This window comes from Rasamsonia byssochlamydoides (genome assembly GCF_041956645.1).
Source record: "Rasamsonia byssochlamydoides strain NRRL 3658 unplaced genomic scaffold VTN77scaffold_16, whole genome shotgun sequence".
Classification (NCBI taxonomy): Eukaryota; Fungi; Ascomycota; class Eurotiomycetes; order Eurotiales; family Trichocomaceae; genus Rasamsonia; species Rasamsonia byssochlamydoides.
The window spans coordinates 103131-120069 of NW_027192399.1; the positions used below are offsets into that span (position 1 = coordinate 103131).

The following is a 16939-nucleotide window of genomic DNA, read 5'->3' on the forward strand; positions in this document are numbered from 1 at the left end:
TGAGATGGACGAGTCGAGTCGAGTCGAGTCGAGTAATACGAGGTGTTTAGGTAGTAGTGCGGGGTGGGATGGGAGGAGAGGAAGAGAGTACGAAGAGTGTGTAGAAAGAGAAAGATGAAGGAAGGAAAGGAGAAACTTCAAACAATTAATTCAATTTTTTTTTTACTACAATCGTATCACATGTATTCGATAAACTCATTAATCATGTGTCATTCTATTTCTAAGACTATCTTTTGTTTTTTTTTTTAGAAAAATCCCGACCAGAACAGGCGCCCAGCCTAGGTATTATCCAGATAAGCAAACGGATAATAACAATGCACCGCCTACTTAGTAGACCGAGACGGGTTCCAGTTCGTTCGCAGAATCTCCGCTTTTTCGCTACTGCTTCCACGGTTGCATTCGGCGTTGGCCCGAGTAACACGATCCAGTTGCAGACATGAAATCAAATCGGCTAAATTCTCGGGATTTAATAATATTTGGGCAGTCCAGTGACCAGTCCAGTCCAGGCCATTCCATCCCTCGGGGAATTTCTTCCCGAGTGGTACATGTACTGTACTCCGTAATGTGCTTGTGGAGTATGGAGGATAGAATACGGAGTACGACACTGGCCAGTAATATGGAGGGTATGTACCCAATATTTATGGAGGGGCATAGGATAGCTGGGCAGCTTCCTCCCACGCTGACGTATTAATATTACTACTACGTGCATGGCACAGGAACCCCGCCGCGGGGATCTGTAATATGCGGGGTAATTCCCGGCATAACTTGGTACGCCTCGGATACAACTCTGACGTATGTATGTACTGCACATTACATAGACAGGCTCATTGATATTGAACTGACTAGGTCCATCTCGAAGAGGCAAGGGAAAAAAAAAGGATCAGGCGACTTCATGGGATAGCGATGAATATCTCGGGGTCGGGAATACTGCCCCGCCATTAGTTGCATTGCTTGTCTGTCGGATTTGTCTACTCTTAGGGTCTAGGGCTCAGGGCTAGGGCTGAACTATGGAAGGTTGCATCCGGATTCTACTTCAAGGTTAGGTTGACTTGCCATCATCATCTTCTAGCAGGACACCAACTGAATGCAATCTACTCATGACTGCGACCGACACAGCTGATTTCACGCCCGCCCTTGACGAAGAACGTCAGAGCCGGCGTGCTGCTCCCTCGACCTGTCTGGTCCACGCTGCACGACGTGACCGTCCCCGTGCTGTCCCATGTGAAGCTCACCGTGCCTCCGCCGCGCAATCTCATACCTGCCACACTCCCCCCTCCCCATGACGCCGGAATCGCAGGCCCCAACAGCACAGCTTGCGGTCGCGTGTCGGTGCTGGCTCGATCCAGATCGCGGATCAGCATCGCCAGGATAGCTGCAGGGAGGCCGAAATTGGCATCGATCTGGAACGGCACGCCGCCGTCATACAGGTCCAGCCCGTTGCCGGCAAAGTTGTTCTGGATCGCCAGCTTCACCTCAAAGTACGCTTCGTCGGTGTTGTTGAGTCTCGCCCAGCACGCGCCCCGCCAGACTTTTCCCCAGCCCGTGTTCTGGTCCTCGACGCCTGTGCCGCGCGAGTACAGCGTCGTGGCGACGGCGTCGGTCACGGTCTTGTTGTCGCCGTAGATGCTCGAGATCGAGAACCCGGGATACCAGCCCACCAGGTTGGACAGGTGCCGGTGGGTGTCGTTCTCGACGTCAATGTCCAGTTTCCACTCTTGGATCTGGCCCCAGGAGCCGACATGCACGCCGTCGTCGAGCTTATCGAGCATGTCCTGCACTTGCGATCGGAAGGCCGTGTCGGTGTCACCAGATACGTCCCAGCCGCGAAGGATGTGGAAGAAGAGTTCGCGGATGAGTTGTTGGTAGTGCGTGCATCCGAATGTCTGAGAAGTTAGCCTTGTCTCTTTCTCTTGCTATTTCGTGGGACTCACTGTAGGTCCATGCTCCGGCGAGTTGCAAGGATTGACCACCCACGTCCCGTCGTTAAAATACTTGTCCTCCTGGAGCTGAGACAGCCAGAACTGCGCAATCCCCTTGAGGTACGGATACCCGGTCGACTGGAACCATTGCACATCTTGCGAATAGTCGAAATGATCCCACGCCGGCTGGGCCAGCCACGTGTGTGCTACAGGGTAGTCGGCCCAGGTGGCGTCGTTTTTCATCCTGACTCTGTCAGATTTTCACGAATTATTCTGTCAAGTTTCTAAACTCACCCCGTATGTCCAAATATGTTTAGTTCGTCGTGGACAACCCACCCCTGCGTGGTTCCATACAGCAGCCACGCTGTTTCCTCACCTCGCGGTATCCAGGTCTCGATCAGATACGACCACAGCGGCCCCGTCAGATCCCCCAGCCCCGCCTGCTCGACGTGCCAGTGATTCATCTCGATGTTGACATCCGCATGGTAGTCCGCGCTCCAGGCCGGGTCTAGCTGTTCCGTCCATCGACCCTGCAGGTTGGGCGGCAGGCTCCCCGGCCGCGACGAGGAGATGAACAGGTAGCGGCCATAGTCAAAGAGGAGGTTCTCCACGAAGGGGTCGCCAGTCACATTGTTGTAGTTGCCGATGATCTCCACGGTGGGCTTGCTGGCCGAGTTATTCGGATCCGGCAGCGTCAGGTTGAACCGGTTGAAGATGGCTGAAAAGTCCTGAATGTGCGCGTCTTTGAGTTGGCTGTAGTTTTTTTGCGAAGCGACCGTCGCGGTTTGCAGCACGGAAGCGGAGGGATCTTCGCCTTTGAACGAGAAGTTGGACTCTTTATTGCCTTTGGTAGCGTCGTAGTTTGTTCCAGCTGCCACGACGATGAAGACTTCTGTCTCTCCTGCAGGGACCACAATCTCAGAGCTGTTGCTAGAACAGAACTCGCCCTGGTTCTTCCCCGAAGTCACGACTATGGCTCTTGCGTTGAAGACCATCCCGATCGTCTCCTGCGTCTGGCCGTACAGGTTGAGACTGTTGTTCTTGCAGGTGACTTGCGGCGCGGGAGAATTCAGCAGGTTCTCCAGCCCGATTGTGATAGAGGGCAAGGCTGCGGTGCAGGTGACGTGGTAGACGCAGACCTGATCGGGGTAGGAGCAGAATGCTTCGCTATACATGCTGTCAGAAAAAAAAAGATTCACACTCAAGTGGCAAAGCCAGCTGGACCTACCGCTGATACTGCACAGCCCCCACCGTCCACCCACTGCTATACACACCCGTCTCGAGATCAATCGCCATCTTGTAATCTGAGACATTGGCAACAGCAGCAGCAGCAGCTAGATCGACAGTCAAATTCCCTAAAACCTGATACGAGCCATAATAATTAGGATTGCCGTACAGGGCCGTCACATTCCCCGTGCCATTCTGGAAAATCCACTCGCGGATGCCGGGCAGGGCGCCGGAGACAGGGCTCGTGGGGTTGCCGCCCGTGTAGTTCTGAGAAGAATATGGATCAGCATGGCGAATCGTACTACGTGCAGTACAATGCAATAGTGGTGGAATTGACGTACATCAACCTGGAACGGCCCCCCAGACCATAAAGTGTCCACATTAAGATTTATGATGTCTTTGGGGTATGTGCCCAGTGGCATGGCTGGTCAATACCATCCGTATGTACAGTACACATTAGCAATAGTTACTTTACTCAAGAGTGTCAAAAGACAGGAGCTGGATAGGTAGGTAGCTAGCTAGGTAAACGACAAACTCACCTCCCAATCGACCATTCCCCAACGGAAGCGCCGTCGAGATGAAGTTCGCATAGTTGCCTGGCGTAGTGGACCAGATGGATTTTGCTGCTGCGAGAGTGGGAAGAAGACTACATATGTTTAAAAGTTGCAGCTGTAGCTGCAGCTGCAAGACGAGGAGCAATTTTGTAGTGGATGAGGGAGGACGCATCTTGACGACGACAACGTATGGATAGCGACATAACTAGCAAGCAGGTAGGCAGGCAGGCCAGCTTTGGATGACAGGAACAGCCATCTTGGCTATATATATATAGTCGGACGATCTCTTATTAATAGACGATGAGAGGGGAACAATGACAGACAGACAGGCAGATAGACAGCTAGGGAGGTTACATTGGCAGCTAACTAGCCAGCCAACTACCTTATGCTGATGATGTCAAAGTATACCCCACAATTTCAACCCAAGTCAATCTGATTGCTTCGTTCGGCCGATTTCACGGAAGAATTAGAGTCCAGATCAAGAGTAGACGGTCCATTTTCATTTCTGGAAAAATATTAAGAGGTGGATGTGCATTAACACAAGATCCCCGCACTTTGAATCATTGATTGCAGATCAATTGCCCCTTGTTGTCGGGATTTTTCCGAGAATTCGGCCTGGTGAATTATCCATGACACTTCTATAATAATGAGTTGTATGTGATATTATAAATTTATTATTCTGATAAAAAAAATAGCGCTGCCCACAGGATGTCTGTGTTGGAGAAAGCAGATAATATAGCTGTTAGGACCAGCCATTAAATGCATTTTTTTTTGTTTTCCATTGCCGACCTTCGAATATCTGCTTGGAGGGGAGAGATGCTCACTGATTATTATTAATATTCCAGGTTATTACTATTATTGACACCAGCCGAGTAGATAGCAAGCTACCTACCTACTTCTCGTACATTAGTGGACAAATACCTTCTTTGCGCAATACTACTATAGCTGCACAAGACAATAAATGAGTGAATGAGGCTCTATGATCCATCCATTTCGCAGCCCTGCCAACGAATTAAATCAAAGAATCAAATCAAACACTTTGAAATTGTTGATCCTAAACGCAAGGCAGACTCCTGGCCGAGTCACTTGACATGGATAATCGTGACTGATATCAACTGCTTCCACTTGTGACGCATGGATTCTCAGCTACCCTAAATTTATAAATTCCATCTCTCTTCCTAAGTTAAGAGCATCGCGATTTCATCAAAATTTTAGACTTTGTCCGCCCTCAGATCTCCATATCTAATTTCCGATTCCATTCCAATTTCCGGCAGGGAGGAGAATGGCGTTTTTTTTTTCCCTTTCGTTTCCTTTCTTTTTATTTGTTTCAGGACAGATGAGACAAACGGCATTAGTAATTTGGTAGGATGACGCAGTAAATCGAAATTTAATTAATTAGCACAACAGCAATATCTTGAAGTTAGGTTGGCTCAAGGTAGGCAGGTCAATGATACATGCGGAGATGTTCCTCGGAGGAAACGCGGTGACGCGGGAACACCCGCCCGGACCGCGTTCCTGCCCGCGACACGCGACAATCGCCTTGTAGACTACTCCGTAGACCCTTCACATGCACAGAGTCCACCGAATCAGCCAGAAAAATCACCATCCATGAATTGACTAATTTACAATCTTGTTGATATCCTCATATTCTAGTTTCAATTATGCTGCCATGGCGACTGCTGTCCTGAGCGCTGCCGATGCCGCCCAGCTCACCACCCTCCGCGCCGAGCTGAAGCAGTGGGAAAAGGCCTTTGCTGCGGCCAATGGGGGAAGGAAAGCTGGGCGTGATGATATCAAACAGGATCCTGAAATTGGTGCGTACTGTACCTATCCTTTGTCCTGTCCTGTCCTGTGCTGTGCTGTCCCTGGTGGACCACTCGAAGATGGCTGACAGCGGGATCCAGCTGCCAAGTACAAAGCTTACGGCCGTCTACGAGCCCTGGAGGCGTCGGCGTCGGCGTCATCGTCATCTGCATCGTCGGCCGTCGATAAAACGCCGTCGAAATCGGAATCACAGCAAACCAAGGCGAAGAGGAAACATGCCCCCGACGAGAACCACGGGTTTACTCCCCGAAAAGCATCCAGAAGAGAGCTCTTGACGCCGTCAAAAAGCTTCACGACGAACGTCCATCCCGCAGACCTCGACCCATACGATTCTCCCTCCACGCTCCGCCGTCTTTTCAGTCCAAGCACCCATCGACAGAGCCAGGAGTCTCCTCTCCCGCTCAAGACCGCAATCGGACCGACCCCGCAGCGCGATGGTAAAGTCCTGGGGCTGTTTGATCTACTCTCCGCCTCTGGTGGCAGTACAGCGACACCCTCGGCGAAACGCGTGGCTAGTCTTGGAAAGGAGGCGGTCCAGACTCCGTCAAAGAGAGTGAAGATGGATGCTATCGAGGAAGGGGACGAGGAGGAAGAGGAAATCGGTCGACTGGGACGGACGCCCACGTCGTCGAGCAAGAAGTGGTACCTGGAGAAGCTTTTTGCGACCCCGACAACGCTGCGTTACGCTACAATGGTTGAAGATGAGGAGAGCGGCATCAGACACAATGTTCAGACGACCGCAGATGACGCCCTGGAGGCTAATCCACTGCAGTCGGAGACGCCGTCGTTTCTACGCCGGTCGAACTCGGGACGCTTCACGTCGAATCCTAACCCTACGACTACCGATTTGAGTCCCGTAGCAGTGCGCAAACCGCAGCGGTTTGTCGGCAAGGGGCTGAGCGCTCTGGTGCAGGGGCTTAGGGATATGGAAGAGGAGCGCATGCGGGAAGACTGGGAGATCCTTCGAGAGATCGAGCAGGAGCAAGCACAGGCTGAAGCTAGTAGTAATGATGTCCAGGTCGGCGACAGCCAGATGCCTCTGAACGAGGGAGATGGCAACAGTCGGCCGTGGAAGAAGAGAGGACAGAAACGGACGACGCGGCTGGTGAAGATGAAACCTGTTCCATCGAAACCGAAGCCTGCGCCAGCTACGAGCACCACCACTACACAAGAAGCTGAAAACGAGAGCGAGGATGAGTTAGTTGCCGTGGCTGTGCCAGCGCAAGCCGAGAAAGTCCGTCAAGGAAGTGTAGAAGACAAGGATGAAAACGCAGACGACGCACCCTCCAACGAGGAGGCTTCCGATGTCGATATCGATGACGACGACGACAACTACTCCGCCCCCGACTCCGATCACGACAACGACGATGATTATGACGAGAAAGACGAACTCCACCCCACCAAGCGGTCACAAAAATCCAGCTTCTCCGAGAAAATCAAAGCCGCGTTTTCAGTCGTCAAGAGGGCAAAGACTGGGGATGACGACAAGACCAAATCTAAGACCAAGACAAAGGCCGACGATGGGGAAGAAGGGAAGAAAGCTAAGAGGAAGATCAACCCCCTCGCACATGCAAACTATCGATCATTGAAACTTCGTAATAAGGGATCGAAGGGACAGCGGGGACGATTTGGTCGGCGCAGATGAGCAGTACATAGGTACGGAGTACATACCTCAGGTAAATAATAACTAGTCTCAGGACCTAGACTGGTGGAGAGGAGAGGAAAGGAGGGAAAGACGAAGAAGTTTTCTCTCTCTCTGTCTGTCTCCAAATCATGACGATGATGACAAACTTATTGTATATAATAGATGTGCTTAATTAATATGATAGACTAGACTTGACTGGGCTTTTACACAGATTCTGGATAGAGAAAAGCCAACACAGTACCAGCACCAGCACTGGGTGGGTGAGTCAATGATATATGATACCACAACAAGACTATTCTCCCTGAGCATCACATTTAATATATTTAATATATTTTATTTTTTTTCAGTACATACATTACTTTGGTTCCAATCTGGTAAGAGGACAATAAATAGTACCTAACAATAATACAGACAGGATAGCACAGGAGAAGGACGGACATGAAGTGACACGAAGATGCTATTATATACAACGCAGACTCTGACGATGGCATTCTTCCAAAATTTTCTGTCAGTGCTGGCAAAAGTCAAAGTCTCATTAACATAAGTGAGGCCGGGATTTAGTGTAGTGATGCTATTGCAAGCAACATCGCTACGCAACCTTCCCGACTAGATTACATGCCAGATCAATTATTATTGATCTTGCCAAGACAAGCGGGAGTAATCTTGGTATTCGGCGGAAAAGAAAAAGAGGGCACTTCAAATCTTTGCGAAGTACAGTACAGTACCAATGTTGTCCTGAATTGAGCACATTAATTAATTACTTCTATAATAAGTCACGGAAAAAAAATGATTGTCGATAATTAGGAGTATGGTTTTCCTTTCCTTTCGCCATGGCCTCTGAAAAAAAAAAGGTTGATTGGAACGAAGTTGTTTTGGGACAGTACCTGTTTGCTCTTTGCCGGCGTGCCTGCTCTGCAGTCGACTCTCTTTCTGGAAGAACCAAGGGCATTGAGGACATATATGGGGCGTATTGAACGAACTCACGACACCCTTGAAGATAGTTTATATTTTTTTGCCGTTGGGAAATGAATGCAATTATGAATATAAGGCAAGGAACTGGACGAACGTGTTTAAAACATAGCATGAATGAACCCCTTCGAGAGGATTTATGTAATGAATGAGACGAGTGGACTGTTGTACATACATACATAGGCAGTTGTTACACTTCTGCCCTGGACCGCCTGAGATGCACCGCGCGATGCACTTCCTTCATCAGGGCTTTCAACCTCTGTATAGGACTGGTCGACACTCTCGAACCTCCTCGCCAATCGCCAACAGGTGGATGCGTCCACCCCGGGTCACGACTCACCAGTATGGCCTCGCGCAACTGCGTCCGGACAGCCAACTGGCCCAGGGTCTCGAGCTCGACATTCCAAGATTTTCCACGACCGTTACCGACAAACTAGTGAAGAGTTCGCCCAAGAGGGTTTTCTTAACAGGCAGGAGGGTATGCAAGGACTTACATCGGCCAGTAGCCGACTGACAACTCTGAACGGTTAAATCCAAGTGTTCAGATGGGATGGTATCGTTGGGCTGATGGCAGAGATTCAATAAAATATTGGGCTCTGACATATGTAGACGTGTCCTTTTACCAGGCCATCTTGGAAGTACTTCGGTCCTCCCTGTGGCGCAAACCTGGTGGACAACCCCCCCGGTAGACAAACCCATCCAAGTGGGCAGTCTTCGATCAGGGCACGTCCGCAGTTTGTCGAAAACATGCTTATATTCATCAGCTGAAAGCTCGGCCAAAAACCTGGTCGTCGAGTTGTCTGTTGCGGCTCTTTTCTAGCGGTCGAATATAGCATGAATAGGCATAGGTATTAATCCTCCAGATTGAACTGCCAACACTGTACTCCGTACAATCAGGCGAGGATAATTGCTGAGAAAAAGCCTTCCTATCGAGGGGCTCGTTAAGAGTATCAAAGGTGAGTAATGGAATCTCCATCACTTCGCTCAAGCTAGCAAAAGCTAATTATCCTCATCCTTCAAAACCCTCGAGATAACAGTAAATGCCGGTCTGTCACTAATCACCTGTCTAAGACCAGACTAGGTGAATTGGTTGACGTGCTAAAAAGGTAAGCGAATTAGGATCTGGCCATCTGCTGGAAGCAATTCCAAGGCTAGCGCTTTACACGCACTCGTTTCGGCCGTGGCCGAAAATCACGAGGCCGTTGCAATGACAGCCACTTAAATACTATTCATGTGAGAGTGTATAGCGAGTGAATAGCAATTAGGGGCTAGAATCACTGGACCTGCTCCTTTCCCTTGATGATTGAGCTGGTGAGGATGGTGGTGGCATACTGCCGGCATCGATTTGTGTCTGAATAGTAGCCAGATCTTCTTGAATCCAAGTTTTGTTCTGCCTGATCACCCAGTCTATTGCATTTCTACAAAACGTGACAGCGTCCGGCCAACGTTTTGCTTCATGTAGAGGCAACGACTTGACATGTGCTGAATAGTATTCAAGGTTCCCTGTCTGGAAACCCGTCCAGTGGCAATGGATGCTCATGGTGTCTTGAGCGATGCTCAAGGACAGCACATGGGTACGTTGGTCAAACTCTTCCCGAAGTTTTTCCTCGCTCATGCCAGCCTTTAAGCGCAGATGTCGAAGGTTGCGTAACATCACCGCCCCATTGTGCCGGTTTTGACGGATTGATTCCACGGCGCTAGAGAGTCCTTTCACTTCGATGGTGAGGCAGGGAAATATCAGAAATGGATTGCAAATTACTGGCGCACAAAACGATCCCAGTAACTGTACGGCACTGGAGTATGACATCATCTTCGCCAAATTCAACCCGATTGTGAGATCGGGGCACGGAGCGGCGATTCGATAACTTGAAGGGTTATGACATTGAAGTGGATTGTCATCGTGCCATAATGCACTTGCGACGATTTGCAGGAAGTCATCACAGAGAAGCGACCTCAGATTTGTAATCAAAGGTATCACACCCAAACAGAACGTGGGTTCATTAAAGGTATTGTGCCGAATCTTCACAAGCGTCGAAAGATCTTCCTGACCGGGTTCAGGGATTCTCTTTGGCTTCCAAGACTTCTCTCGAGATCATTCCAGTTATTGGGCAGAGTGTCTATCGGAAAATGGATAGCCCTGGCAATGAGCTCGACCTCGTAATGTGGGCTATTGTAGGATATTGTCTTTGCTTGATTGTCTTTGTCGACTTGCAAGACATGGCTTGAGTGTCCCCTTGTGCTTGGCAAAGTGCCTTGAGGTTGGCTCGAGTTAAAGGAGGGTATGAGGAGCTTTGAGACGGCGAAAATCCCTCCTGGATATTATCTTCGAGACTGAGAGAGGACCTGTCCAAATCGGCACAATGTGGATCTTGCAGGCCGTCAATAAATTTATCGATCAATCTTCTCTTGGAAGACGACATAATCTTGCTCCAAGTGTACACAAGTCAGCAGTCTTGAAGAGAAGCAATGGCTCCTTCCCTGTTGGAGGAGAGACTCCCAGGAGACATACAGAGCCCAAAACAGCAGGTTGCCCCGCCTCCCGAGGTCGTTTGAATAATGGATCTTGGAGCTCTTACCTAAAGGCGCCCTCCTTAACGAGGACCTCGATCGCCATATTGATGTGAGTCGCAACTGATCTTTAATGAAACAATCCTTCTAGGCCACTGGAAGTGGACCTGCAATCACGCTCAAAAGAACGAAGAAGGGACAATCAGGATGAAATATGCACATTGTAAGCCTTGAGGTTACTTGCTGGGTTGATGCCTGGCAGACGAGGAAACCTCCATCCATGGATCCATATGGCCGACCAGCCTTTCCCCACTAGGAAGGGAAGCAAACCGATAGAACTTGAGGAGTACTTCCAAGGTTAGGAGTAGTTTCTCAAAACATTATTATTTATCTGTTGGTGCCTCGCCTCCTCCGCATGTCGTATACCTGTGGAGCTACTTACAACTGATAAATCTCCCGATTTACACTCTTAACAACCGTGAATAACGTACGCGGCAAGACCAATATGCCTGGTGACAACTTCCCTTCTCCTCATCATCGCATACATTGGACAATGAGATGTTGATGTCAATTTCACGCAGCGATCGATGAAGCTGCTCATAGATTGCGGGATAGCAACAAGAAGCCATTGAGGATCTGTTAATTGAATTGTGTCTGTATATTATTTCTCTCTCTCTCTCTCTCTCTTTTTTTTCCCTACGTTTGTTATTTTTTTTTTCAACTGAAATCTAATTGACTGTGCCATATTAAATAGAAGAATTGGAAATCCTCAAAAAATCGTCAGCTACTTAGCGACCTAGCATGCATGCGTTGAAGATAATACAGACCTCCTCCTGCCTCTAATTTAATGTTTCTACCTCGAATAGATATCCCATCCGGTGAAGACTACCACCAAGGCTGCTGCAGATGCACACTGGGATCCAAATTTGTTGTGGTGGGACTTGTCATGTTGATATCAGCTTGGGGAAGCAGAGTATCAGGGTTGGGAATACTGTGCAATAGACAAAAATAATATTAGACGGAACAACTATGAAAAGGGAGCTTACAACTGATGATGATAGCAACTGCAACAATCTAATCTGGACCTGAGACAACCGTACGCGAATGCTCTGAATGGACAGGGTATCATTATCTGACATTTATCAAATCTATATACATGTGTCCATAAATGTATGTACAGCGTCATTCATCCTCATACCGCCAATGCCAATAAGATTGTGCCACCAAACGCCTGTAGTTGTGTGTTCATGACTTGGTAAGTCGTATGTCAATTAAATGGGGATATGTTGCAGATTTTGCCCAAGGAGATGCCATGACATCTACTTCTTAGCTGATCTGAACTGTGACCCGCCGACAAGGCTAGTCAGGTTGGTATCTCTGCCGTGCATACTGCACCCGCCTAGCCTGTGCCTGGGCATCGCGCGAGCTTGACGCATTCGAAGGATAAGGCTTGGATATCCTTCCCGACTGGGTGCGGGGATAGACCGGAGTCGATTGGCCATCTCGTCCCCTTCCGCCAGGCGACACAACACGAGGAACCGTGTCTTCATACTGCACGTGTCGATCCCAATCCTGCAGAGACGTGTAGGGACTTCGCAGCCACGATTGCAACTCATGCAGGAATAAGCGCGCATTAGCTCTTCCGATGAACTCCTGTAACAGGTCTTCTGCCTGCCCGGCACTTCCCTTGATATCCACCGTGCGCAAGATGGCGATGATATACTCGAGCAGAAATTCCGCGTTATTCGCTCGGCGGCTCGCTAGCCTCTGCTCTCCGGGTCTTCCTCTTTCAACCGTCCTTTCTCGGCTACCATCTTCTCCTCCATCCGGATTCAAGAATTCAAAGACCTGTAATTCGCGCCGAATCCATTTCCGGGCCCGTGAAACCAGCTCCTCGTCTCGGTTAAAGAGCTGCGGCGTCAATTCACGATATTGCGAGAGACGATTCGAGCCTACGCGGAGTGAATAGAGCTGGTGGCGATAGACGTGACGTCGTCGCGTCAACGGGTCCTCGGGGTCGACCGGTCTCGCTTGGGGAGGCCGCCTAGGCGGTCGAGGACGGCGGCGTTCAGAGGGGGGTAAAGTCGGAGTAGCAGCTGGTTTCGTGGAAGGTTCGGGGGGAAGGACATAGATCTTTGGACCTTGTGGTGACTGGAGATCGTATTTCACCGCAGTCACTTCAATCTTACCTATGCGTGGTCAGCCTCATCAGCCTCAAAAATTGCTGTAAGGGGTACGTACATAAAGGACAAGAACGGCTCTGTTGTAACCAGCTCGCTAGACAGAGAAAGTCAAAGTTGGCATGCTTGCAGGGAACCGCAATGCCCGGCTCGCTGATCGAGTCGAGACAGATGACGCAAGGACTGGCGGAGCCGTCTTCATCGTCGCGCGCGACCTCCTGAAGGGTTTTGTTGAAGATCTCTTGGCGTAGATTGACATCGTCAGCCATGGAATGATAGCGACTAGACCGAAGACCACCTTAGTCGTCGGTGTCGGTGGAAAGCCATCGTTGTTGAAGGCGAATGCTGGGGGGAAGGCGCGGAGGCGAAGTGAAAGAAACAGTTTGATCACGTTTTTCCGGGGCGGAGTTCCGTTCTTTGGGATGCCAATCAACCCGCCCGCGCAAAGACAGCTCTTTTCGCACGCTCCAGAACAAGAATCAACCTGGACAATTACCTCGCAGCCATCGAGAACATGGCTGTCGCCTAATGACATGTTGAAATCCGCAAAAGCAGCAGTGTCTACGCTCCCTCTTTCGCATCTCCAGTCTTCTTCATCGATGGCGCTGCCGCCACTCAACGGGTCGGCCCAGGGCGACTCTCGACGGCCACCGACACATACCATTACCGGCCTGAAGAGATGGTCCGTGGCTAACAAGGATTTACCTGGTGGGAAATCATTGCGTTGTGCTGTCTGTTCTCGTTGGCATTTACTGACTGAAGTGATCGTGAAAATAGCTGTCTCGCAGATCAAATACATTCACGTCTACGACTTCGACAACACTTGTGAGATATCTCTACTTGCAGCTCATGTTAACATCACATCGACTGACTGGTTGTGTCTAGTGTTCAACAGTCCCCTCCCGAACCCCCAGCTATGGAACGGGCAGACGGTTGGCTTCCTCCAGACCTACGACGGCTTCGCCAATGGAGGGTGGTGGCACGATCCGAATTTGCTGGCAGCAACCGGCGAAGGGGCAGAAATCGAGGAGACTAGAGCATGGAAAGGGTGGTGGAATGAACAGATCGTGCAGCTGGTCGAGCTGAGCATGCAGCAAAAAGACGCTCTGACGGTCCTTCTCACGGGGAGGAGCGAGGCAAACTTCGCCGACCTCATCAAGCGCATCGTATCAAGCAGGAAGCTTGATTTTGATCTGATCTGTCTCAAACCGGAAGTGGGCCCAAATAGCCAGCAGTTCGCCTCGACGATAGCTTTCAAACAGGAGTTTCTCGAAGATCTGGTCCTTACTTACAAGCAGGCTGATGAGATTCGGGTCTACGAAGATCGCGTGAAGCAGTATGTTGAGATCTCATGATAGTACAGCCATGTTTACAGCCACGTTACTGACTTCGTCTAGTGTGAAAGGATTCCGCGAGTTCTTTGAAAGGTTGAATAAGTCGTTTCTGTCGGCGACATCACCGTCAAACAGGAAGCCCATCCTTGCAGAAGTCATCCAGGTTGCCGAGGGGACGACCTTCCTGTCGCCTGTAACTGAGGTAGCCGAAGTTCAGAAGATGATCAACAATCACAACGTCCGTTTCCGCGACCCGGCGTTGAATGTGACCAAGTCGCCTTATGGGAGGCTTCAAATCAAGCGCACGGTCTTCTACACCGGATACTTGATCTCTAACGCCGACTCGTCACGGTTGATCACTCAACTAGTGCACCCTCTTTTACCACCTGGACTGGCTGATAGCAACGAGATAAAGTATATGGCCAACAGCGTCTTGATCACTCCGCGTCCTGCATCAAAGTCCATTCTGGACAAAGTGGGCGGGATTGGGAAGAAAGTCAGTTGGCAAGTGACCGGGACTGCAGTCTATGACCATAAAATCTGGGCTGCCCGAGTAAAGCCTGTTCCCGAGACAGAGCGATATTACACCGAGAACCCGACGCCGATCATCGTTCTCGCAGTCCGCAAAGGAGCTCGTCCGATTGACGCAGGCAGGATCCAGAACTGGCAGCCCGTGCCTCCCGATAAGGCGTTTGTCTTTGACACTGTCGTCGGTGAAAAGGTGATCCTGCGCGTTGAAGAAGAGGATCCGGATGAAAGTGAATGGGAGAGTCAATTCCTGAACAAGAATAACAAACGACGCCACCATCAGGAACTTAACGACGAAGACGTTGTTTACCCTCCTGGTTCCAGCCGTGACTCGGGTTCTTATTATCAGAATTATCAAAATGGCTCAGAGTCGTCGCCTTATGCCCGACCACAGCGGCATCCCCATGATGATGCGCCTCGTCGTGGCGGACCATCTGGTTTCCGCGGTGGTCGGGGCCGTGGCTCTGGGGGAGGACGAGGAAAGGGCGGGAATTCCAGTCGTGGAGGACGAGGTCGAGGCCGAGGTGGAGGACCTCCGGGGTACAGGTCACTCGACGATTACGCAGGATATGACGGTGGTTATGATGACCGGGGAGGGCCTGGAGGTGGTGCCCCATACATGAATTACTAGCCGTCCTCTTTCGTCACGTCCGTTTGCTTGCTCTGGCAGGTTTTACAGGTGTTTGCAGGTGTTTATGATTTAATGATATCTTGCATCTATATCTTTTATTCTGTTGATGCAGATGCATCGTCTCTGGGCTGGTGAGCTTGATTCGGTATATACGAGCGGCGTCAGGCGGGAAACTGTACTATTAGTCTTCACGTTTGTATTGTCTAGTCTATGGACCGAATGCAACATGCAGGGCAATCAATATTCATTAGGTTTCTAGTGTTTTAATCAAAGCAAGAAGTTACTAAGTGAATCGTGACACTGATCAGCCTAGGTAGGTAGTGCAGCCTGCCCATCTAGGTAGAAGAGGGCATGCATTAGCGTGAATAGTAGAGGAACTATATTTAACCCTACATTAAGGCTTAGGCTTAGTGTAGTGTAGGCAAGCCTATGTCATACATTAGGTAAATAATAATCTTATCTTCAGCCACCGTTCTTGACCTTGCCAAGCATCCAACTCCAACTACCGAGTACGGAGTACTCCGTAGATCAGATCGGGTTGTCGGGGACGCAGTGCACTCAGAGCCAACAGAGAAACCCGACATTGACTTGACTGCAGTTCCACTAGGAGGAAGTTCAAGTAGATAGCTGCGACATAGCGATAATCTTCAAAACTTCGAATGTACGGTGATGCATATTTTCCTTCTTGACCATTTTCGCTGATGTGGAGTGTACATACAGAGAGTATTATGTGCGGTAATCCGTGGACCGTCCTTATCTAACCTGATCTAGTCTAATCTAATCGATCTAGATCTACTCCATTGATCGATCTGAGTCTAGCCGGGTCCGGCTTGGCTTGATTATTATCTCCCGTCCGTCTCCGTTACCGTCTCCGCTCCGCTCCGCTCCGTCTCCTTCGGACTTGAGGACCTACAGTGGCATTGACCATAGGGAAATGTTACTTTTTATTTCCTTTTCGTTCAATGATGTTTATTCTTCGAATCCTTTGTCCGTATGTACTGTACATACAGTAGATTCTATCTATGGCCCAGAGGCTGAGGGAGCTACAAAGCGCATTCACATTCGCATTCTCTTTATTTGAATTCATTGATATTAATCATGTTTTTTGGTTCACTGTTTCTTTCTGCTATACTACGTTGATAACGATCTGCTATTGTTATATGTTTAGGGTCCCAGGTTCAAGAAGCAGAGTCGTCAGTAAAATCCCTGCCCGCAAGGCAAGGCGTGGGGGTTTTCGTAGCACCAGCGACCTTAGTCAGGTGAAGAAGCTGGGGGTGTGAGCTTTTTTTATTATGTCCTTGATTTTTTTATTATTTACTTATTTAGTTTTTGCCATTTTCTCAGTCTCTATTTTGTTGCTGGAGAGACAGAACAGGATCCATCTGGTGATGAGCTACCTACCTATGTACCTACCTAAAATGTCTCGACCTATGTATTCTCGGAATCTCGGTAACCAAGGCTTGGAATGTAATGTCCCTGTCGCGCTCTCGATATGTCATTTTGTTTTATTCTTTTCCTTTTTATTATATTATGGGGCACTAAGTACATGTACATTATAGTTGCTTCAAGTGTCCGCTCTACAATGAGCGCATTTTATCCAAGGATCTGGATGATGCTGTC

The 16939-nt window shown here is 49.5% G+C and overlaps 6 protein-coding genes across 6 annotated transcripts; 3 read left to right on the forward strand and 3 right to left on the reverse strand.

Annotated features, from left to right (window-relative positions):
• Nucleotides 1-1091: 1091 nt before the first annotated feature.
• On the reverse strand, nucleotides 1092-3872 carry VTN77DRAFT_2035 (uncharacterized protein; the record flags this gene model as incomplete). The annotated part of the gene is made up of 6 exons (XM_069417832.1): nucleotides 1092-1883; nucleotides 1932-2163; nucleotides 2214-3086; nucleotides 3148-3413; nucleotides 3488-3570; nucleotides 3686-3872. The coding sequence occupies 6 exons, from the start codon at nucleotides 3870-3872 to the stop codon at nucleotides 1092-1094; spliced, it is 2433 nt and encodes an 810-aa protein (XP_069279515.1).
• A 1497-nt stretch (nucleotides 3873-5369) lies between these two features.
• VTN77DRAFT_2036 (uncharacterized protein) lies at nucleotides 5370-7169 on the forward strand (the record flags this gene model as incomplete). Its single annotated transcript, XM_069417833.1, has 2 exons — nucleotides 5370-5514; nucleotides 5605-7169. The coding sequence occupies 2 exons, from the start codon at nucleotides 5370-5372 to the stop codon at nucleotides 7167-7169; spliced, it is 1710 nt and encodes a 569-aa protein (XP_069279516.1).
• Nucleotides 7170-8451: 1282 nt separating this feature from the next.
• VTN77DRAFT_2037 (uncharacterized protein) lies at nucleotides 8452-8827 on the forward strand (the record flags this gene model as incomplete). The annotated part of the gene is made up of 2 exons (XM_069417834.1): nucleotides 8452-8616; nucleotides 8765-8827. 2 exons carry the CDS (start codon nucleotides 8452-8454, stop codon nucleotides 8825-8827), a joined length of 228 nt encoding a protein of 75 aa, XP_069279517.1.
• A 572-nt stretch (nucleotides 8828-9399) lies between these two features.
• On the reverse strand, nucleotides 9400-9948 carry VTN77DRAFT_2038 (uncharacterized protein; the record flags this gene model as incomplete). The annotated part of the gene is made up of 1 exon (XM_069417835.1): nucleotides 9400-9948. One exon carries the CDS (start codon nucleotides 9946-9948, stop codon nucleotides 9400-9402), a length of 549 nt encoding a protein of 182 aa, XP_069279518.1.
• Nucleotides 9949-12005: 2057 nt separating this feature from the next.
• VTN77DRAFT_2039 (uncharacterized protein) lies at nucleotides 12006-13095 on the reverse strand (the record flags this gene model as incomplete). The annotated part of the gene is made up of 2 exons (XM_069417836.1): nucleotides 12006-12835; nucleotides 12888-13095. 2 exons carry the CDS (start codon nucleotides 13093-13095, stop codon nucleotides 12006-12008), a joined length of 1038 nt encoding a protein of 345 aa, XP_069279519.1.
• A 330-nt stretch (nucleotides 13096-13425) lies between these two features.
• VTN77DRAFT_2040 (uncharacterized protein) lies at nucleotides 13426-15319 on the forward strand (the record flags this gene model as incomplete). The annotated part of the gene is made up of 4 exons (XM_069417838.1): nucleotides 13426-13534; nucleotides 13604-13651; nucleotides 13712-14162; nucleotides 14224-15319. 4 exons carry the CDS (start codon nucleotides 13426-13428, stop codon nucleotides 15317-15319), a joined length of 1704 nt encoding a protein of 567 aa, XP_069279520.1.
• Between the last annotated feature and the right edge of the window lie 1620 nt (nucleotides 15320-16939).